Here is a 24,665-nt window from a genome sequence, read left to right as displayed (position 1 = left end):
TCATACTGAGAGACATCCATGTCCCCACTAACCTATGGTAACTGCTTGTTTCCCCATTAGGGCTTGCCAGGTCCAATTAGTTTTATGCGCTTCCTGAAGAAGGCATTCATTATTCATAGCCTATTCCTTTCTCCGAATTCTACCAACCTCTCGCACTAGTGTACCTAAAATATATGACGTATTTGCCAGTGCTTGTTCCCCAGCTTGGTTTTTCATCACTTTTGCAGTGAAGTCGCCCATGACTACCGTATACTAATCTTGTACGTTTTTTTAATGCTCATTCAACGTCTTCATAAAACTTCCATTTCTTCCTCATGACTAGAGGTTGCAGCGTACGCTCCTTGCAATACCCTTACTCTATCCCTGCTACTCAGCTTTATAACGATGGCTGCTACCCTCTATTTGTTGCTGTATAGTTATTCAATATTGCCCAGTGTGTTTTTATGGATTAAAATCCACAACAAATAATGTCTCTTAACTGCAAAATCTCTCTTGCAGAGGACGTGGCCGTTAGTCACTACTGTATAAGCCTCACCAGTTCTAACTTCAATAACGCCGATAATATCCCAAGCACTGCCTGATAATTGCTCAACGAGCCCTGCTAAGTCAGCCTGACTTGAGAGGGTTTACCTGTTAAACGTTGCCATGATTTCCACTGGTGGTCTGCGTAGATACAGAGATTCTTAACACCCTCTACCGCACCACAGGTCTGACCACCTCCTTGGTCAGGTGCTCAGCCGCTGCTAGGGACTGACGGCCATGGGTTAATTGGTGGAGTCATGAGAGAGGCAGTGGCAAAATACTGCACCAGGGCGGCCAATTTTTGTTCGGGTAAGGGAGTTCCTTTGTTGAACATTAATTGAATCTAATTTGGTGGCGCCTGGACTAGTATAGCTCCACTGGCTCTCGATAAGTTCCTTGCCGGTGTCAGGCACTTCTCCATGCTTGAAAATATGGGGGACTTGAGCAGAATTAAAACTTATGACCTTCAGATTAGAGGCACGGTGTTCTACGTCTGTTCCCCGCTACCACATATACCATGCATGCCAAAATTTTACTAAAAGGAGGGTTCCGCTTCTAGGACCTAGTGATAATGCTTAAAAAGCAGCACACCTGCATGCGATACTACACTAGGTCAAAGAAAAGACTGCTGCGATTCTCGTCGGCTCTCTCGAAGGTCGTTAAGTGAGGCATACAAATTGCAGCCCTTAATAATGCCTTAGTGCCTCCATGCCTACATCATATACAACGCCAGTTTGATTCAAGCACGATTTGCAGAGGCTTTCCTTGGCAACCTAGCAGAAGTGTAGAGGCGCACCTTGACAGACGAAAAGAAGCCCGCTGTTTGGATTCCGTGTGCGCACAACGTGTCATTCAAGCTTAAAAAGGACGGCGTGCCGCGCAGGGGTGCATGCGGCCAATTCCACACCACACAAAAAAAAATTGCGCAGAAAAGTAAATTTGGATGCCCAAAAGCCCCATTAGGCATCAAGATATGCCGTAACGTGTGCGCCGCCTGCTGTACAGGAGTCGTCTACGACATCGCTTTATCGTATGGCCAGTTCCACATTGCACAATATCGGGTGATGCACCGAGAGGCTGCGGCAGCATAAAAATTCTTTAATATCGTGGACCAGTAGCAACCACTCCAATCATTGGTAAAAAATGTGCATGCCTTCCTGGTTTGAGTACGCATTGCAACACTGCAAAAGTACACATTTAAACGGACAAAGTAAATCTGTGAAGCCTGCAGGATCGCAGCGAAAGGCGCAGACTGTGTAAGCACCAACTCAATTAGTTTGTTAGATAAAGAGATTGAACTCATTGATGGCTGCCTATTTGTGAAGGCGAACCCAGGCAAACCGTAGGATGTATCTTGCAATGCGTCGTAACACTCTCCTCCTGCTAGGGCATAACTTTTCAAAACACGCGGGGGGCTAGTTGGTTAGAATCCATGATAGAGTGTATAAGCGCGACTGAACGAGGACGTAGCAAGAAACAGATACACAGAGACAGCGCTTCTTTGAAACATGAAGTCTCCATAGGCAATTTCGTAAGGTTTTTCGACTTGAGATTGCACTTTTTCCCCAAAACGACCTGCTGGAGTTATCAGCCGAGAGGCAATAAGCCAGTCCAACCATTTCATTCTGTTCATTCAGAACTCGTAGAACGCGCAGTAGTAACATCGTGATGCAATAATTATATGACAATGTCATCTGACCACAAAGTGGAAGCCAGTTTTAGAGATCAGGCCAAGCTCCTGGCAGGTTCCGGTTACCCGATGCGTATGCTCACCTCTGTCACGGAAGGCTTCAGCAGGAAATGTAAAAACGCATCGAGTGAAAGGCGTGCCACCGCTAGAGCAAAGAAAGCTGCTGTGGAAGCATACATTCATTGCATTTCATATATTCTCTGAAGAATAGCGGCAACATCTGAGGTGGACGTGGTTTTCTCTGCCCCTGAACGTCTACAGAAGCTGTGCAAACAGGTTAATACAGAAATTAACAAAAGGCACGCATGTTCTACTCAGCATCGAAAACATTTTGTAACTTGCACTCATAACGTTGTCTATGGCATTCCACTTTCGTGCCGAAGAACGTATGTTGGCCAAACCGGCATATGCATCAATGAGAGATTAAAAGAGCATCGATATAACGTCACTAGGGTAATCTTGGTACGTTTGGGTATTGATTGCTGAGATTGTTCCTGCAAACCCATGTTTGAAAGTACTTCCATTCTGTATAGGGCTCAAAGAAGGATGACAAGGGAGATAATGGAAGCCTACGAAATAGCAAAATTACAGGAAAGGCGCATGAACAAGGCTTCAGTGTTGCTACCTGAAATTGAGATACGGTTCCTCGGTTTATTTTTGTAACCATAGGGGTATATGTTTTCCCCATGCCTTGCACACGGGTACAGTTTATCGATACGCACCACTGAATGTTGCTTTTTTTCCTGTCACGCTTTTTTCCTCTCGTACAGTATATATACATCGATGCATGCGAAAATAAAATCTATAGTTGAAAGTGAAGCGCTGCCTCTGTGTATCTCTTTCTTGCTACGTCCTCGTTCAGTCGCGCTTATAGACTCCGGACAACGTATTAGCGCGAATGACGCTATAAATATTTTCGGAAGTGATCACTGTAAAGTTTTTGCTTCTCGTTTTTCCCTTTGCACTGTTTGAGACTACTACAACATATGAGCTACTCTGAGCAACTATCTTAGTTCTTCTTGACTCTAGCCACTTAGTTTCTGTAGCCACTAAATAGGCAGTTTTAGGCACCTTCACTTGGAAAAACGGTTACTTTAAAGTAAGTCTTGAGCTCAGGACACAATTTCGCTAGGTCAGTGCTAAAGTAAGATGACCCTCCGTGGGATGGAATGATGTAATGTTGGCTCCAAATACTTGGCAGCAAATACATGTAAAAACATCAGATACTAAAAAATCAATCTGGAGTTCCCCACTATGGCGTGCCTGATAGTCATATCATCTGTTTGGCACGTAAACCTACGAAAAAAAAATGAAGTAAATCATTATTCCCACACATTGCCTCAAATAGTTTTCAAACGTTTTCTGGCCGTGAGAGATGACCAATATCTATTTCTGCCCAGAATGCCGAAGTGGCTGACCCAGAAAGAAATATTTCATTCCAAAAGAATAGCAAACCTTAGGATCGATGACGGTTGCTTCAACAAAAAGCTGGTCCTTGAGCTTGATACCACCTATGTCAATAGTCTCACGTGCGGCAGTTCCTTTGATGCCGTTCCCAGCAAAAGACGGGACGTCGACCCATATACCGTAGTGAGAGTACGAAGAGGACTTGCGGTTGTCGTACAGCTTGCGATCTCCTAAATTTGGGGATAAGGTAAGCTCAGTTGAAACTTTGTATGGAGGGAGTGCTTATAAAAATGTTAAGAACATATTTTAATAATGCTGCTTCACAAAATATTGTGAAGTGACAGTCAAAATACAGAAGCAAAACTGGTAATGATGAAACAAACATTTATTAGGGAAACTTGTGCTCACAAAATCAGGTTACACTCAAAGCACCACGACAGCGGCGACCGTCAGAATCAGATCAACGGGTCAAACCCGACGGCTTTTATACATCACTCATCAAATGTTCGGGAGTAATCACTGCTGCCCGCATGTCTTCCAGAACGTCTACACAATTCGCGTCGCACATACATGCAATCAGATTACACATGGTTCTGCAACTACAGAAAGCCGTAGAACCACTGATAACATTCGCGAAACTGGTATCCATGTGCGCGCGTACTGTGTTGCGCGATAAAATTTGTTAGACGGTGAACCGTGGTCACCCTATAAAGAAATACCCGTGTCAGTACCCCTTTCTAATGAAACATCGTACCGGTGCTACAAAGAAACACAAATGTGAAAACAAAACCACCCATACTAAAAAGACGGATAATGACAAAATACCAAACAAATTAAGTCCCTAAGCTCTTGAGCGGGCGTATAAAGGCTTAAAAGCATTACGTGTATAACTACAGGTCATGCGCAGCACCACTGTGATTTCGGAATGCCGTCTCGCACGACCTTACAGTCCACTGTGCCAATGCGTCGGATGATCTTGTAGGGTCTGAAATAGAGGCGTAACAGTTTCTTCGCTAAGTCTTCCTCGGCGTTTAGGTTTCCAGACCCAAGCACGGTCGCTGGACAGATACTCGATGCAGTAGCGTCGAAGATTGTAGTGTCGGATGTTGGTCCTGTGCTGGTTTTTTATGCCCAGGCGGGCAACCTGTCAGGCTCCTTTGGCGCGCTTTTGATAGGCGGTAACATCGAGATTCTATTTGCGGTGACGTGCGGCAGCATAACTGAGGGAGTCCGCCGGGTTCCGGCCCTAAACAAGCTTGAACGGAGTGACCTGCGTTTATTTCACTGCCGTGTTGTAAGCGAAGGCTATGTAGGGTAGCGTGGCAACCCGCCTGTTGGCTTCGACGACGGCCAACATCAACGCCTTAGTACCTTCACCAGATGTCACATGGCAGTGACCGTCATTCACAGTTTTGCTACTGTGCTTTCGAAGGTCATTACCACGTGACATCGGTGGAGGTGCTGGTGCGTTGATGTACCAAAAGGCCCACCAAAGCCGTGATGCAAGCGCGAACCGCGAAGACACCGCCAACGTGGCCAAGGACCAGCGAGCTAGCCGCAGGATGGAAGGAGTGCCCGCGAAACAAGGACTTTTGCCTGAGACGACCACGAACGTCGTGCCCAAGTCAACAACTGCAATGGCAGTCACCGGCCTTCCGTGTAACTTTGTTGGAGGATCTGTAAATCTTGCTGGAGACTTTCAAAAGCAACTCAGCATTCAACAAGCGGACCCCTGCGGATAAGCTAGGTGATGTGTACATTTCCTTGGAAGATGCCACGATGACATTATTCGAGAACCAGGAGTCCACCCTTACAACGTGGGACCTGTTCCGCAGTAACTTCCTCAGGACCTTCAAGAGCGTTCTCCGAAAGCAAAGGGCCGAAGTTCTATGGGAAGCCCTACTGCAGCTCCCTAACAAGAACGTTGCCATCTTTAAGGAAGATTTGAACCGTCTATTGCGCCACGCCGGCCCGGAAATGTCCAAGGAAAAGAAAGCTCGCCTTCTCAGGCGTGGGGTCAGGCAAGAACTTTCTGCGAGAATGTAATGAAAGGCACTGAAGACCGTCAAAGAATTTCTTCGCGAGGGCACAAGTATCAAGGAAGCTTTTGAAATCTGGAAACAAGAATTCAAGGGCCGCATGATCTCACCAAAATTGTGTCGCAGCGCCAACGACTTGCTTGAGGTCATGAGAGCTGTCGTGAGGAAAAAGCTTCACAAGTTGTTCCCTTGCATTTGACTGCCGAAACCTCCGGCGAGGAAACTGAGTAGTCAATAGGGATCCCTCAATCCCCGCAGCGTCACCTGGAATGGCTGACGTACGCCGCCGTAGCCTGCCGTCGCTTTCGTACTTCACGCCCGGAGCAGGTCCGGCTAAGGCCTCAGTTTCGTCTTGAACCGCCACCGCCGCCAGCACTCTAACCCGTTGTCCTCCTCAGCATTCAAAGGAAGACTGGCGTTTAGCACGCCCCCGACCATCATCCGCTTTCTTATCACTGCGTAGAAGCGGGCAATGTCTACCACTGATGCCCATACCGCTAGATGGGTCTACGAGGGTTCCCCATCACCGCGCCACGACCACAGATTGGCGAGTGGCCACGTGACATCGCCGACTCGGCACTAAGTGGAGACCTCGACGACCGTCCATTCGCCGTCACCTGGCCGCCACCTGTCGCGGCAACGCTGAGCATACATGTATCAGCCTAGGGCCCGCCTGCAAGCCAATATCCGGAAAACTAAAACCAGCAACCGGTGGAGGTACGGTTGGCTTCGTCGGGATGGCGGCGCCTTCGTCGGCGACGGAGGATGTAAAGCAGAGCAATAAACAAATGATGCAGCGACAAAGGAAGACCTAACGAGGCGACTTTCTACCCACAGGTCAGCGCGACAAAGCCATGACCCGACGCCAGGCACGTACCCAGGTTATTTTTTCGGAGAGGGGGGGGGTGGCACCACCTCCATCATCATCACCATCATCATCATCATCAGCCTGTTTTATGTCCACTGCAGGACGAAGGCCTCTCCCTGCAATGCGATCTCCAATTACCCCTGTCCTGCGCCAACCGATTCCAACTAGCGCCCGCGAATTTCCTAATTTCATTGCTCCGTCTAGTCTTTCGTCGTCCTCGATTGCCTTTTCCTTCTCTTGGTAACCATTCTGTAACCCTAATGGTCCAACGGTTATGTAACCGGCGCATTACATGACCCGCCCATCTACATTTTTTCCTCTTGATGTCAATTAGAATATCGTCTATACCCGTTCGCTCTCTGATCCAAACCGCTCTTTCTCTCTCCTAACGATGTGCCTAGCAATCTTCGTTGGATCGCTTTTTGCGCGGTCCTTAACTTGCTCTCAAGCCTCTGCCCCATATGTCAGCACTGGCAAAATGCACTGATTGCACACCTTACTTTTCAATAATAATGGTAAGCTTCTAGTCAAGAGCTGGCAATATCTGCCGTATGCGATCCAACCTATTTTTATTCTTATGTGAATTTCCTTCTCATGATCAGGGTTGCCTGTGATTAATTGGCCTAGGTAAACGTGCTCCTTCACAGTCTCTACTGGCCGACTGGCGATCCTGATCTCTTGTTCCTTTGTTGTTGTTGTTGTTGTAGCCTGTGGCACGTGTGGCTCCTACCCACGATGGGGGATTGGCCAAGAAATGGGTGGATTATTCCAAAATAATATAGAGCATAAATTTCCTAATATCTATGCGAATAGCACTGAATAGGGTTGAATTGCCGGCTAAAATAAAATCAGGAAGGTGCTGTTGAATGAGGAATAAAAAATTTAAAAGTAATAAAAGAATAGAATTTACCAGGGCATTCGTTTAGATTCTGTAAGGAATGTTTGGACAGCGAAGCATGCATCCCTGTGGCTGAATTCCAAAGTGGACACCCCGAACAAAAGAATTTCAGGTTCTATCAAGTACATGCCAATTCTTCGAAAAGGTATCTCCAACAATCTTTTTCTTAACGCAGCAAAGCGGCGGCAAGATAGAAGAAGGTGCTGTATCGCCTCCTCTTTCTCACAAAAAGAGCTAAGGGGAGAGGGAACCAAGCCCGACCTGTATAAATTGAAATTTAGGGAGGGAATACGGCAGCGTAATTTCGTGAGGCAGACCTCAAGCATCTTTATGTAGCAAGATTCGCTATGCCAGGGAAATGCCAAGTGTTTATACTCTGGAGAAGCTGTCAAATGTGGGTTTCTGGGTTTCTGTGGGTTTCAAATGGGGTTTTTGTCAAATAGCAGTTTCTGTATCCTGTTCATTACTGTTTCTAAGTGAGGTATCGTGACTCCTCTTGGTTCTGTATACAGGTCAGATTAGAATTTTTCCGCTGCTTTTACTGTATCTTCGAGATTGCTGATGATATTCCCCTTTATATCTTTTAGTGCATACATCATGGTTTGTCCTATGCCAGGCTCCTTTTTTACTGATTTCAGGCCGCGTTCATTTTTTATGGCTTCTTCAGTGTTTCTCATGTTATAGTTTTGAATATCAGTTATTTTCGCCTTGTTGATCAGTTTCGACGGTTCCGCGAATTGCGTAATGCTGTGCGGCCGCCATTCCCATACAACTGGGTAGAGCACAGGACTCTGCGATTCTAGACGTACTGCGCTCACCGCGAAAGGTTAGAAAAACACCCACATAAGCACAGCAGAGAAGTGGCTATGTGAGGCGGTTCGACCGATAACTGTAGAAGCGTCATTCAAAACAAGCAATTGTTCTCCACTTCCGGCGGCGTTTTCTCTACTTCCTTTTTCAATAAAAAGATGTTGATCCATAAATAGTCTCATAAACAAAGCTTAACTTTTTTATTATTCGCTTCTGCTCGCAGTTGGTTCTTGCCTTGGCTGTGTCCCTTAGTATATCGCTTAACTTCTTTACTCCTTGCGACTTTTGTTTCCAGTTGCCAATTTTGCCCGAAAAGTGCTATACAGTTAGGGAAAAACAGACGATGTAACGGGCGACAGTCATCTTGCTTATGGGTTTGAGGGTTATTGCAGGCTTGCATGATGGACGCTCTTTCACATTATTTTATTTCCCACCTTATCTAACCCATACCACGTGTATATGGTTCCGGGCATCTGCCAGCGTCGCGGCGAGCCGTAACTCAAGGAATTAATGAAGCAAAGGGATAAGTTAAACGCAATTTGCGTTTTCTCCGGCCGCAACCGTTCCATGAGAGTACCGACCAGCTGAGCAACAGCCGCATCCCTCTCCTGGTCACAGGATCAGCCTAAAAAAAGAAGGTTGAACCAACAAAAGCAACAGCTATGCGCGTGATGGTTGAATAGACGGTGACAACTGAACGCATCGCGAGTGAATCGCGCGGGTGCGGAATCTATGAGAAACCTGTCCTTCACATTACAAGAGGTGCCGATAACTGCCGCCATATAGAAGGAGTGAAAAATGCAGCACAATGCTGACCGATGAACTGCTGTCAAGTCTCATTATTGATCTGGTGGCGCTTTAGGAATGTGTGAGGAGTGGTGGCGTGGGTGGGGCGGGGGGGGGGGGTATGATACTTGATATCGGGGGGGGGGGGCTGGGCCCCCCCGCCCCCCCCCCCCCCCCTGGGTACGTGCCTGCCCGACGCCAAGGCCAAACTGACACGCAAGACAAAGAACCACGCGACAATACGGATATTTATTTACGATGCATACTTTGAAGTTCATTTGCGTCTACGGTTTCATAGAGAAAAGCACTGAAAATGTTTCGTAGCCAGCTTGTCGAGCCCATATACCTCTACTTCATGGCCTGGCATGTCCACATGTTTTCGTCATGTGGTAAAATGTCTGAGGGCACGAAATACTAATACATAAAGAAGTAGTCGCTAATAAACTGAAGTCCCTTGTAAGGCAATTAAAATATAAACATATTTCAATGATACCTATGCGCTTTAAGTATGCGCGTTTAGGAAAGCATCTAAAGAAAACAAATTCCTATAAAATGCACGTGCTGGAAGCTACCTGAGCCAAAGCTTATGTAAAAAGTGCACTAAATGTTATAAAACAAAACAGGGAATACAAAACCCTTTATATCAAGGTAGAAGAAACGAGGAATAGGCAAGAATCGGATGTATACGTTAAGAGACAAAGCCGGCAATATGATTACTAATATAGATGAGATAGTTCAAGTGTCTGAGGAGTTCTATAGAGATTTATACAGTACCAGTGGCACGCACGAAGATATTGTGAGAGAAAATCATATAGAGGAACTTGAAATGCCAGAAGTAACGCCGGAAGAAGTAAAGAACGCCTTGGGAGGTATGCCAAGGGGGAAGGCAGCTTGGGAGGATCAGGTAACAGCAGATGTTTTGAAGGATGGTGGGCACATTGTTCTGCAAAAACTGGCCACCCTGTATACACAGTGCCTCATTACCTCTAGCGTACCGGAATCTTGGAAGAACGCTGACGTAATCCTGATCCATTAGAAAGGGGACGCCAAAGACTTGAAAAATTAAAGACCGATCAGCTCACTGTGCGTTGCCTACAAAGTATTTACTAAGGTAATTGCAAATCGAATCAGGAACACCTTAGACTTCCGGCAACCAAAGGACCAGGCAGGATTCCATAAAGGCTACTCAACAATAGACCATATTCACACTATCAGTCAGGTGATACAGAAATGTGCGGAATATAACCAACCCTTATATATAGCTTTCATTTATCACGAAAAAAAAACGTTTCATTCAGTCGAATCCTCATCAGATATGGAGGCATTACGTAATTAGGGTGTAGACGAGCCATATGTAAATATACTGAAAGATATCTATAGCGGCTCGACAGCCACTGTTATCCTCCATAAAGAAAGCAACAAAATTCCAATAACGAAAAACGTCAGGCAGGGAGGTACGATCTCTCCAATGCTACTGACAGCGTGTTTACAGGAGGTATTCAGAGACCTAGAGTGGGAAGAATTGGGGATAAAAGTTAATGGAGAATACCTTAGTAACTCGCGATTCGCTGATGATATTGCCTTGCTTAGTAACTCAGGGGACCGATTACAATGCATGCACACAGGCCTGGAGAGGCAAAGCAGACACGGGTGGGTCTAAAAATTAATCTGCAGGAAACTAAAGTAATGTTTAACAGTCTCAGAAGAGAACAGCAGTTTACGATAGGTAGTGAGTCACTGGAAGTGGTAAGGGAATACGTCTAATTAGGGCAGGTTGTGACCGCTGATCCGTATCATGAGACGGAAATAATCAGAAGAATAAGAATGGCCTGCGGTGCATTTGGCAGGCATTCTCAGATCATGAACAGCAGGTTGCCATTATCCCTCAAGAGAAAAGTGTGTAACGGCTGTATCTTACCAGTACTCACGTACGGGGCAGAAACTTGGAGGCTTACGAAAAGGGTTCTACCTAAATTGAGGACGACGCACACCGAGCTATGGCAAGAAGAATGATGGGTGTAACGTTAAGGGATAAGAAAAGAGCAGATTGGGTGAGGGAACAAACGCGAGTTGATGACATGTTAGTTGAAATCAAGAAAAAGGAATGCGCATGGGCAGGACATGTCAAGGCCAAATTGGACGTCGATGGAGCTATGCTATGAGGGTGAAGGCGATGTTTAGTGTGATGTAGAAACACAAATTGTGAAGACATCTATATGGATTAGAGAAGTTCGAAGCGAAATATACATGAATTAACGCTTTTATACCCATTGTGTCAAATTGGCACATGTCTAGCGGTGCAAGTATAGGGCAAGTAAGATGTAACAGATATAACGACCTCTGACAGAAATATGCAGAGAGCACACACGGGGGTGGTCACACTTCTGGAAATTCGTCGAGGTCTGTTCTTTAACTAATCGGAGTCTGCCCGACTTTGGCAATCCCCGTTAAGTACATCTGGTGCAATTCTCCCAAGCATTTTCATGCCATGTATATCCGTGATTTCTACAGACCTGTAAAAAAGCGATGCTTTCCTTGGTTTTTACCCCTACTTTACAGGTACTGGCTCCTGGCTGGGGTTTTGCACGAATGGCCCGTACACGATGTGGTGCAAGCGAGCACCGTATATAGTGAAAACTGAGTCGGCTCGGGCCACTGAATGATGCACATAATTGTGGAGGTGCGCTCCAGCACAAACCAGCCTATCTTCGTTATTTCATCGTCATTTCATCGCGATATAATCGCCTTTCTGCCAGCGTATTATGTCATTGTCTCCGCCGTCGAAAACACGCGATCCTAGTCATTATCATGACCTCGTAGTCATGCCGTCGTGCTCCTCCCGTCATGGCCATATAATCTTCACCATGTGTTCATTGTCATACTGTCGCGTTAATTCCATCATTCTCATTTTGTCGTCAGCAACCCAGCTTCTTCATGTCAATGTCCTCATGACGTGGGCATCATACCAGCGATGCCATCTCACTGCCGTCACGCCGACATTGTCACTGCATCATCTCCATGTCACCGTCGTTCTTCCAGCATTGTTACCTCATTGTCATCACGCAGTCGTCGTCAGGCCATCACACCCATCGAGTCCTGGCCATATAGATTATCTTTTCAAGCTTTTACTATGGGATGACTGTAGAAGATAACGCTGGGAGAGCGGTGTTACTTTAGACCATTAGTGACGTGTGACAATACACTGCACGCCCCGCTGGCCGAAGCAGACGGCGCGCTCCTTGCATAATCGTAAGCCATCATCGTGATTCCTGCAGCAGGATGGCAAGAACTGGGTTTATTGAACGAAACTTCTCGCTACGGCGGTTGGTTAATGAATGAAGGACAAAAGGTAAAGTGATAAGCAGACGACGACGAAATGAGACACAAACGACATATGCGGGCGCCAACTTCGAACTGGTTTTTCACGAGAAACTGCGCCATTTTATACATGAAATATAGGAGCAAACAAATTACACTAAAACTAAAAAGAACAATTGTGGTGGGACCCAACACCCGGTCTCGAGACAGTGATAATCAGAGTGGATAACGATGGTACTGCGGGGACGTGAATTGAACTATCAAGGCAAGCACGTAGGAATACGCATGAATTTCCCGTGCAGACCAAATAGGGCAGCAGCATGTTCTAAAATTCGCGACAATTACCGGTTATCTTTTATGAATGATATTGCTTTGTCCCTTATTGCTCGTGATGGCGTGCTAACGCACTTAGTGTCTGCTCTTTTGATAAGCAGCACCTCGATCATATCCCTGGCACTGCTGCCTCTTGCTTTCATTAGAAAGATAGTTTCGGGCTGGAATGGCGCAAAACACCAGCGCTTGATATGGTCTCTCAAGTGACCACCCATACTGCGTAATAAGTGTGGTAATAACAGGCTTGAAGCTTTCTTCACGAGTAAGACACATTAGCCAGACGGCCCGCTGAGGGTGATTGTATCCGAGAAAGGTGCTTTACTTGGCAAGAAGACGTTCGAAGTTTCCTGCAACGCATCCTTACCGTTGTGGTCGTACAGGAGACTTTGTTGGTACGTAGCCCGACAGATCTACTTCAAGATCTAGAAGAAGGCAAGCTAGCAAGCACAAGTGGTTTTTCGATTGACGTGCACCAATTTCTTTTATTACGTACCTCAGCTTGGATTGTTTAACGCAGTTGTGAAACTATAGAAGCGACGGTTGCAGTTTGCTTCCAGAACAATGCGGCAATCAATTCTGATCAGTTTTTAGAGATTTTACTAGTCTACGCACTGCCCGCCATTACGTGTTTTACCCGCTGCTATTAACTATTTAATTAATTATTTATTTTTTACACTTTTCACCATAACCATAACCATAACGCATAGCGTTGGGGGGCGGGGGGGGGGTGCATGGATCACAACATAACACAAATAGCCATAGATTGTTGTTCAAGGTTTGTGATAAAACCAGAATATAGCACGCAAATTATGCGAAATCATACAGAATATATAAACATTACCACAAACATACATACTAAACAATAGAAACACTTCGGGAGAATACTTCTGTTCGTGTAGACATTATCGATGCCGATGTTATCATATGGAACGGAAAAAGAGTTCATTATTGGTTTTGCTAACGATATCGTCTCGGAGGCGGTTCCATATTTGCATTCTTTCTACAAAGAATGCACTACCAGAATTGTGTATTTTGAACGGGTAGTCTAATATTTTCGGAAATTATCTCGACGAAGCGAGACGTACGTCTGTTCTGGGAGGTATTGGTGGAGAATAATGTATTTATTATTATAATAGTCACTATGAAGAAATTTAAACCGCAGTTGCTTTCTTCTTATTGGTTGTGACACCCATCCCAATTCACTTTTTATTTCGGAAATACTTGGAAATTATTTATACTTATTACTTAAAAATAGTGCTTGATTTTGCACTTTTTTCTGTTCTTTCAATTAGGTACTCCTTTTGAGAGTCCCAAAAACACGATCATATTCTAGAATGAATCGTACATACAAACAGTAAGGGCTTGTTTTACGGTTGATGAAGCCTCCTTAAAGTTCCTTCGTACAGAATACACCATCTTACTTGCCCTTGTCACTAAAACTTCTTTGTGGTTATTCCACTTATGGCTGTCAGAATCATTGAACTGTTAATGGTATAGTGTGTTTCTAATTAATGGATACGGTGGGTGAACGCTATGCGGCAACATTTGAGGACGTTCTGGCTCATTTTCCATTACGATGTTGGGCGCAAGTCTCTCTGCAACGTTTCAGCATCTCTCCGTGATTTAATGGCAGAGGTGACATCTTCAATGATGCTATTAATAAAATTTAAGAACAGCAGCGGTCTCAATAGGCTCTCTTGTGGCACACCAGACGTCAAGGTTACCGCAGATTATTTTGAGGCGTTAATAACTACACTTTGTTGGAAACCGTGTAAGTAATTTTTTTTACCGAAATAATAACTTTAAGGGTTGCTTTTGCAGAAAGCATCGCAAATTCTAATAGGCTATGTGATACGGTGTCGAAAGCTCTGCGGAAACCATGAAACATTGCATCCACATGGGGATTAATGTCTTAAGAGTGTAAAATGTAAGGTTCAAGTTCGACTAGCTACGTAGTGCAGGAGCGTCCATACCTAAAACCAAGCTGAGATACTGCGAAGAAGCTAATAGAATCAAGGTATTAGATCGTTTCACTGTAAATGATGTGCTAAAATAGCTTAGAGCAAATTGCTTTTAACGAGATGGGCCTGTCATTTTCGACGTTTTTTTTGTCACCTCATTTGTATACCGGCATCACGTTTTCAACTTTCCAATCCTGTGGAGCAATTCCAGTATTAGGCGTTATTTCACACATAATGCTCGAATAATCTTCAATAATACTATGATATTTCTGGAAAACAACCAGCGATAATCCATCAGGACCAGCTGCCTTCGATGTATCTACCTGTCGTAGCAATCAGTCAACATCATTACCATCAATCTGAAAGTTTGTCATAGAAGGCTGGGCAAATGGGACTGCTGTCATCTCGTCAGGTGCATTTTCAGCAAAAACTGATTTTAACTATTCGTTCTAAACATCCGCTTTTTCTTGATCAGCGCTTATAATTTTATCCTGCATACTCAAAGCAGGAACGCTCATATCGTCTTTCCTATTGTGCTTGAAGTATTTCGAGAATGCTTTCGGAAAAGCGGGTATATGCATCGCCTCTTCGTAGTTCTGGTTTCGCGCGCTATTTATTTTTCATTCGTTCACAAATGCATTTACACCAAAATCACCCATTGTAATGCAGTTAGGATTTATAAGTATGTGGTTGAATATCTTGGGCTAATAAATCTAACTGACACAAGCCTTGACGTTGCCTGGGAAAAATCAACAAACACCTTCTTGGCAGAATCCGGCAGACTAGGTTTCAGCTAGCAATTGCAGCAGGATAACTCAATTCAATATCTTCAATTCACTTCAAGCCTCACAAAGGTACACGTTGTCTGGATGTATAACTCAAGGACAACGAAAAGCCTTCTACCAGTTTAGAACGCACAAAATTAACTGGTCAAGAGGGGAGTATCTAAGATATGCCTCAATTCCGCATTAATGAAGTCATGCGAGCACAATCTCGTTACAGGTTTTAGAAATCAAATTAGCGTCTTGAGGAAAACTACATTTGCGAAACAGTTGCGCGAAAGCCTCCTGCAGAAGATAACACACGCACAGAAAAGTGCGGGAGCCAAGGAAACAGATGAATACGCTCGTAATACCGTAGGTACCTCTACTGTCACACAATGTGAAGAAGGTCGCAGTCAGATACAATGTGCGCACTGTGTTTTTCACTCCGTGGAAAGTGGCCAAGGTTTGCCCTTTGATGGCGAATAAGTTGCCGGTTATAGGCTTGAAGAAGCCCACCACACGGATTGTGTTAGCGATGTGGTTTACAATATTTCCGTACGCAGGGGCAGGGTGTATAGTGGGTAAGCCAAACGATGTTTCTACGATCGTACGAGAGAACACCGGTTTGCGGTTAACAGCAACATGGGTGGGCACTTGGCAGACTACTGGAAGCACTATGGTTGTGTGCCAGTTCTGGACCAAACAATCTTTCTAGGGAAAGCAAGAAACCACACTAAAATCGAGGTAATCGATGCGTTCTTAACAAAAAGTGAAGGCAATACGTTTGTTAGCACGCCGTCACAAGCCGTATCGAACAATGACATGTAATTTATGAAAGGTAGCCTGTAATCACCGCAAAGATTAGAACGTACAGCTGCTCCATTTGGTTTTCTACTCGGTTTACGCCTGTAATGCGCATGCGCCTGCCTTGGTAGTTAAGTTCAGGTCACTGCAGTTACGTTGTTATCCACTCTGGTGATCACAGGCTAAAGAGTGGATGTTAGCTCCTACCACCCTTATTAGCTGATTTTTACTATGATTAATTTGCACCTTGTGTCATGTATGAAATGGCGTGGTTTATGGCGAATAAAAATTTGGAAGTTGGTACCCGTATACCTTGTGTTTCTCGCATTGCATCTTCGTCTGCTTAGCGCCGCACCTGTTGTCCTTAAGTCAGGGGTGTATTGACAGGCACAGGCTCCCTAATGGACACGTATGCGGAATGCAATATCTCGACAATAATCGCCTGCGGCGTCAGATAGCGTCACAACGCAGTTTGGCATGAACACCCGGATAGTCGACGAGTAGTGGCAGGCTTTGATCTCACGGCCGAGCTGCGTGATTGGAAGGTAACTTCAGCGCTCGCCGTGGTTCCGACCAACAGCACATGACAGACGAAACGCACCTGTCGCATCGTTCTCTGTTCTAAACAGGCGCGCACATTTCTGCCCAGACATTATAGAAGGAAGCTTCGGAGTGCATCCCGGTCAATACACGCATTATGCTCGGTGCGTTATGGCGGTTGCAATAGAGCGTATCGTTACATTGTCTCAACGCCAACTGTAGTGACGCCGACATTCATCGGGAGATGGGTTCCGCCAGTTTTTTTGCTTATCAAGGCGCAACAATTTGCGAGTGCGCACAATATTGTGCACAAACAATTTATTCGCATCTGCTGGCCACCGAGAGTTGCTTTATTAAAAAATAAATATCCGTGGCAACGACAACTGCGCCAGGATAACTGTTAGAGAAGCAGCATTGCTCATTGTATGATCTCGAGCTCCGGAAAGAAGGTAGCTCTTTCTTTCGACAAGCTATTTTGTTGAAGAAGATTTAGGCAGTACGAGCGCCGCGAATTCATATAGCACCCTAAGCGTTTTTGTACAGTTCAGCTACAACCGGTCTTATGTGAAAGAAAGAGGCCATTATAAAAAAAGCTCTGTCAAAATATTTGTTTAAGCGTATTGTTTTAACGCTGCAAGAAAATATACTTACCACATTGTGCCTTGCTGCAACCAACTGAAGGCAGCCATGTAACATTAGAATTTGTGTCGAAGACAACATTGAAAGTTTGCGGTGGTGTTCCGATACTGATGACCCCGTAGTATTGATTCTGTAAAGTGTGGCAAAGCAACTTTTCAATTATATAGGTGACCCAATATTAAAGTCTAAATGGTTATACATTGCCTTCGCATTAGTCCCCTTCGACATATATTACATGTTTGAATATATTGATAAAATTCAACGTTTTTGATGATTCTGTGCCTAAAACTACTGGGAAAACATCGACGATATTGCAAAATAACTTTTTAAAAAATAACTATGACTTCGTGTGCAAGTTTGTGTTTGTTTCACTTGCCAATAATGGAAGGCTCCATGCGACGGGCTACCGGCGGATGTCTGCGTGGACGTTGCACTTGCCGTACTTCAGACCAGGTCGCTATTGACCTCTATGGACGGCTTCCTTCCACCGCTCCTCAGAGCAGGAGATTCTCCTTTAGCCTCAGCCAGCTCACGCGCCACGCTGAGAGTGTAGCTCTAATCGCATCAACCGCAAGAGAAGTTGCTTTGTTCATGCTATGCAACTTAGTTTTTCGGCAGGATGTTCCCCCTAAACTTTTGAGCTACACAGAATCTGCGTTCTTGTACTATGGTATTCAAGCATTGAACGTATACCGTATGCAAGCACTGTACATCTACCACATATTTCATGGCACGTCGACCATACACCCGTCAACAAGCTAGTTGTTTACCGGAACGCTTCAATCCTCACACTTGACAATGTGCACTGCATATGACCAGACGAACTGACAAACCGTCCTCCCTTTCGTTGCATACGTATAGAACCCCCTTACGCAAGCGACCAGCCGCTCCTTGCTTTTTTCGCATTGTATGAAGGCGAGCAATCGTGCCTGCTGAACACTTTGCTTTCGTACAGGCCTGGCTCCACATCATATGCACACCTGTTGCTGTGTCTCCAAGTAAGCGGAGTTCTGTGTACATCTCACCCGTTGATTAACGACACAAAACAATGGTCGACAAGAACTGTGACACGACGGTGACCGGTTTCATCCTGCTTTCTCTACCTGTGCCCTCGGTTAGCTTCAGGTTTAACCGAACAGTGGTGCGCTTTCTAGTAAACTGCTTGGCCGATATTGAAGCCTTACCGCATAGTCACCCTCTCCTCGTCCGTGAAATGGAATGTCCAGCCTATGACACCAAGCCCTGATCTATTTCTTCGAGGAAATAGATACGTCAGTCGCATTAAACCAGACTACGACCCAGCTACACTAACTACGCGTTGATCCAACAGGATGGTTCTTCTTTTCCCCGTGTGCCAGTGTAGAGAAGAAAGCGGCGGAACCCAGTTTGTGGGCGCTACGCGCAAGGATGAAGCTCGTGCTCGCTTGGGTTCAGACTGGCTTGTGAGGCCCTTTCATCAATTTGCCTTTGTGCATGTAAACCGTGCAACACAAGAAACAAAGTAAATCTGAGTAGCGCGTTTGTGAAGAGCACTTTATGTATACTCACATTGCTCCTTTTCAGAGGTATAGTCACGACGGCACCACGGTCCCATTGGTTCGCGCTGTAGTTATGTCCACTGATTATTACTTGGTTGCTCTGTCGAGGCCTAGGGACGAAGGCAAATAAAGTAAAAGCTCGTTAATTCGAACCGCAAGGGGAAGCCGCTTCAGTTCTAATTAACGAAAGTTCGAACTAACGAAAGTGAAGGAGAGCAACAGTTTACTGCGATTTGGAAGCAGTAGGGCATGTCAGAAATTTGGCGAGTCAAAAAGTGCTGGCGTGTGCCGCGGGCACACGCCATCTTCGAGTCGAAGCCCTGGGTCCGACTGTGCCACACCACCGATGTCCAATGAAACGAATGCTAGCCGAGGGTAACACCATCACAATGAATCGCGACGGCCGATGCTTCCCAAGCTGAAAACAGAGGTGCACAACCGATGAAGGCTGCCGAGACAAAGACGCTGAACATGTGAAGGTGGCGAAGGCCCTGATTCGTTGGTTCTTGATTGCAAGCGCAGCTGCGACGTACTTGATTCGCTGTGTTTTGGCGCTTGCCGTGCCATCTCCGCACAGCATTAGCAGCTGTACAAGATTTGCGAAGCCTCCGAGATTCGCAGCGGGCAAGAAGTCTCGGAGGTTACGTAGAACGGAGAGGCGGCAGCCGCTGCTGCCTTCTAGCTGACCCCGCGTCGGTTAGATTTTTTTCCGATTTTGCCTTCTCTCGCCGTTCTCTCCGTTTCGGAGGCAATACAGCCTTGTGTGTAAGCAGTAGGCGCGTTTCTCTGGCCGTGTGCCAGGCGAACGTAGTTCGAATTATCCGTGAGGGAACCTTCTCGTGTTCGAATTAACGGACTTCTTTATACATAGACTTCTGTGGAGCTTGGCCGGACCAAATCGTACAGTTCGAATTATCCATAAATTCGAATTATTGAAGTTCGAATTAACGAGCTTTCACTGTACTATACAAATGCTGTTATGTCAAATACCAAGTTTATCGGAGGCGATGTCAAGCAGAACTGTGGAATAACAAAGGGTCCTTATTTATTATTTGTTTCATTATTTAGATACTTCTTTCGTTTGTTTTCGATTGTAACTTATGAGAAATGACAGCTTGTGGTTAAACATAAGGAAAGCAGAAAATTGGCCCAATGACCACAAAGGAGAGATAAACCACCCAGAAGAACATCTTGGAGCACCTCACATAATCGCATGTACGTATCACGGGGTTGGGATCGGATGGTGCTCTAACTCACGAGAAACTTCTAGATATAAAAGTATGTGTGTTGTGCGTGCGTGCATGTGTGTGTGCGTGTGTGTGCGCGTACGTGTGTGCGTGCGCATGTGTGCGTGTGTGCGTGCGTACGCGCGCGCGCTTGCGTGTGTGTGTTTGTGTCTGTGTGTGTGTGTGTGTGTGTAACGGGACATATGGCTGGGCGAATAGATAAGAACGAAGAAGAGGTCAGTCGGTTGCTGGGAACGATCGGCAACCGTGTCGTGAATCAAAACGGCATAATTGGTTCCGCAAACATTTCATCGTTACCAAATGGTGGCTGAGGTGGAATAACGAATGGTACGTAGTGTGAAGGGAGCGAAATTTTAAGTCTGATTAGAGGCATACTCGAAATCTGCAGCCGTCAGCATTACAAGCTGCTAAAGAAGTTTCTTCGAGACTTCTTGTGTTGTGCCGGCCCGACCTTTCATATAACTGAGAGCGACAATGTCGTCACACAAGACAAAGCAATAAAAGCATGGATGAGACGTCTCGCATTACGACCAGTAAAACAGCGCTAAACAACAGGACGAGGAGAGGGACACAGACACCAGCGATGACTAACAACCAAGTGCCTTTATTCTTTAGGTCAGCATATAAATACTTCATCGCTATCTCGAAGCACAGAATCAACAGAATTCAGCGTGCAGAGTGGAGAAAAATACAATTAATGCGAAAGGAAGGCAATCTCTTTCGGAAAGAGCGATAGAGGGAAGGCTTACACCCGCTTCTCCGCTAACATGAATGTGGAACGCTTCGGAAATAAGACGTTTGCGCTTATCGCCGTATATTGGCAGGTAGGTCACATTCGCTATATTAAACCTAAATTATGAAGCGTTACGTGCCGAAACCACTTTCTGATCGTGAGGTACGCCGTGGTGGAGGACTCGGAAATTTCGGCCACCTGGGGTTCTTAACGCGCACCTAATTCTAAATACCACGGATATTTTCGCATTTCGCCCCCAAACAATCGTTGTATGACGTACTGTCATATTGTGTAGAAAATACTGAATGTTGCTGCATTTTTTGAAATGTTCCTACATGAAACAGTTATAATTTATAGCTATTATTTAATGGGACGTGCAAGCAGAGCTTTGTGAAGAATTAATTTAATCTTGCCTGTCAGAACACGACGAAGCCAATAAAGCACACCACATGTACGTGATAGACCAAGAAGCTCATGCAAGAACCTTCAGCATGCTTGACGTTTGTTTGGCCGCAGTCACGAGAAATGCGTACGTGATTAAAAGCAGAACAGTGCTGTGGTTTAACGAAACCCAGTAAAATATGGAAGACAGCTTCAATTGAAAGTTAGGCAACTTACCTCGTATCACCAGATGCCGCGCTGAAGAGCGCGAGGAACGTTACGGCATAGAAATTCATTGCGTCAATGAAAAGCTGCTCCAAGATCTGGTAGATTTCGTTTCACGGAGACTATACCTGCTTGTGCGAAGTTGTTGAGCCTCTGTGTGCTAGTATGAGCGCGCTAAGGTGGCGCGCTATTAGACAGACGCTTGGCAGGCGCTTAGGTCAGCGAAGATGGCACTGGCTTCGTTCGCTGCTTGGAAAAAGTGGACGGCAGAGCGGCACGGAAGCTTCCACCTATCGGCAACAGCTCCACGACAGCAAGGTGTTGGCTACGCGCTTTTATGCTTCTCGCGGCCCAATGTATAAATGACGATTGACGTCACTTCCTAGAGTGGAGGGGTCAACAAGGCGCTGTTTTTAGACATATACAAAAGTCAACGGCCTAGTATGCGGATAACGACATGACAGGTGCCAGGAACGGAGTCGACAGGATTACACTTGGCGGTGCAATAAAAACGGCACGTCTATTCACCTATAGTGTCTGTGACCTGAGGCATGCATTTTTTCACCGTACGTCTGTGAAAACGATAAAAAATTTGACTTAGCATCCCTTGCCATCATGTTAGACTAAGAAGAGCAGATATCAATCCGTAGAACTAGATGAACTGCCGATAAGAATATACTAAGAATATACTGGGGTAGCAGTGTGTTCTTTAAGTCACGTTTCATAGAATCAGTATTGGTCCTTACGACAATTCCGTTGCTTCAGCTACATGTGACGTACAGTGGATATTCCGAGGCTTCGTTGCCCTGGCTACGTGTAACGTAGGCCATCAGCGGTACCCATGCCTTTTGATGAAGCAGTCGCTTGCTAAGGTCGCCTATGAGGGTAACTACAACGCAGTAACTAATACAGAACGACAGACGCGGTGCGACAGCGAAGGCATGACGACAATGACATAACAATTTTTAAATTCTGCATTTTTTATTTATGAATACTGCGGTCTTGAACGCTGTGTTGACCACACAGTTATTGGGGTAGCAGACTCATGAGCAAGTTTTGCTATGTCGTCGGTTACCTTATTCGTCTTATCTTCAGCGGTGACATGGAGCTTAACGCTGATCCCAGGAGACCGGCGTCTAAAACTGGCAAACCTGACGAATCCCAAGGAAGCCTCTTTAACAGCCTTGAGACTCGGCTGAGTTGCCAATGTATTCTTAACCCATAACCCTTCTCTTTGAAGGTTCTTTCCGATTGAGTTGCTTGCCAGAAAAATATGTCACAAGACATGTCTCAAACAAAAAAATGCTGTGAATACACGTTTCGATGCCTTCGAATTCCTTGTGGCTGCTCTCAATACCTCATGTTCGAAGGCACTGTCTGATCAAGACCCTGCTGAGCTTCAGTTATGAGGCGGTTTGCCGAAAGCGCAGCGTTGCTGAACTAACTGCTAAATATGAGGATCTTGAAAACCGCTCACGAAGAAATCCCGTAATCCTTAAGGCATACAGAGGATACCAACGAGAATCGTAAGACACTGCTCTCCAAGGTTGCGAACGTTTTCAGTAAGCTTTTCCTTGACAGTCCACCTATTGAACGCTTCGATAGCTTATGCAGAGTGCGCCCTGGAAGTTCTCGCCTATCATTTTGGAAATGTTTTACTTCAGCGATAAGCTAGTGCTGCTGAAAAACGCTTCTAAGATTCAAAATTCCAGCCTTAAACTTTCCTTTTTCTTTCATCCAGATCCTAATATCTTTCATAATATCTTTCATCCACTACGTAAAAAGCTTAGGGACGCTTTGGTTGTACAGCGGAACGACAGTTCAGATAATAAAATGAGGTTCGATCATTTATTTATAGGTAACGTTCGTTACAACTGGGACAGTGCCTCAAACAGTTTAGTAACAACTCCTGGTTTTGATTCTAGCGCAATATTTTCAAACGTATCATCTTCACTATGTTGACAATCTGATCACTCTGCCACAGATTACCGCTTCTACAAGAAGCATAACTAAAAAAGTTAAATAGATTCTTTCGCTGGTTTCATCATGTTCTTCTCATGTTATATGCATCACAGAAACGTGGCGCCATGAAGATATTCACGGCTCATTATTCTCACCTCCTGGGTACACTGCTGCTCTTACGCTCAAATTCTACCTCTAAATATCTACCAAGTCCTCCCAATGCATAATACGTTTGGTGCAAGTTACTAATGTATGAGCAGAATTTAACAATTGGTTATCTTTATAGCTCCCCCCTCCCCTGATAGCCCTAGTGATTTGTTCGATAACATTTCGCATTTTATACATGACCATAGCCTTGACTGTTCTGAGTTAATCGCGCATGGTGACGTTATCGTTCCCGGCATTCACTGGCCTTCCTTTACATATTGCGTCACTAGTGCCTCTATTTGTAGATATTTAATAACGTTTTCTTAGTCCCTTAAACTGATACAATTAGTTGATAAGAATACGCGGCAGAACTCCGTACTTCACTTAGTGTTTATCAGTGACAGTGTTGTTCCCTTAGGCTTTAAATATGATATCCTGGAATTATTCTCAGATGATAACGCAGTTCTCATACACATCAACTGTCCTATTCCACGTAAACTTTTTAGCCATTGCACATTTCATAATCTAAAGAAGGCTGACAATATGTCTATGACTGATACTCTGGCAGATAACTTTGACCATTATTTTTTACTCAGTACCGGATGTCATGTTGACAGTCTTGTTGATTGTTTAGAGACATTAGTGAAATATTGCACAAGTAATTACGTTTTATTTAAAACAAAAAAGATAAATGATAAACTTCCTTGGAATAACCAGGTTATCTTGAACAAGTCACGCCGTGTAGGTACCCTGCGTGAATAAAAGCATTCTAATTCTACGCTTTGCATTCCTTTTGAAAAACCCAAGGATGACTTTTGTACACGTACTATAAGTGCTACAGATTTCCATTTTTCAGTGCAACTACCTATAGTACTTAAATCAGCTACCTATACTACTTCAATCTAATCCTCACAGATTTCGGACATCAAATTTACCTAGCCCAATGTGCAGTACCTCTTTCAAGATTAAGGACGATATTACTAACGATCCCACCGTAGTTTCGAATACTCTTAACTAGTATTTCCAATCTGTTTTCACCTTCGATAACCATGT

General features: G+C 45.0%; 1 protein-coding gene across 1 annotated transcript in view; it reads right to left on the bottom strand.

The window, feature by feature from the left end:
- LOC135918140 (lysosomal aspartic protease-like) overlaps positions 1 to 21,660 on the bottom strand; it is a 30,923-nt gene extending 9,263 nt beyond the window's left edge. Inside the window, exons 1-4 of the mRNA XM_065451797.2 lie at positions 21,516 to 21,660; positions 18,928 to 19,027; positions 17,392 to 17,509; positions 3,668 to 3,849 (exon numbers count right to left, since the gene is read on the bottom strand). Of these exons, the coding sequence (XP_065307869.1) occupies positions 3,668 to 3,849; positions 17,392 to 17,509; positions 18,928 to 19,027; positions 21,516 to 21,574 (459 nt within the window). The 5' untranslated portion in view covers positions 21,575 to 21,660. The remainder of the gene's footprint in view (positions 1 to 3,667; positions 3,850 to 17,391; positions 17,510 to 18,927; positions 19,028 to 21,515) is intronic.
- Between the last annotated feature and the right edge of the window lie 3,005 nt (positions 21,661 to 24,665).

The sequence above is a fragment of the Dermacentor albipictus genome, chromosome 10 (assembly GCF_038994185.2).
Source record: "Dermacentor albipictus isolate Rhodes 1998 colony chromosome 10, USDA_Dalb.pri_finalv2, whole genome shotgun sequence".
NCBI lineage: Eukaryota > Metazoa > Arthropoda > Arachnida > Ixodida > Ixodidae > Dermacentor > Dermacentor albipictus.
The sequence above is the reverse complement of the archived record's forward strand: the minus strand, read 5'-3'. Positions and strand labels throughout refer to the sequence as shown.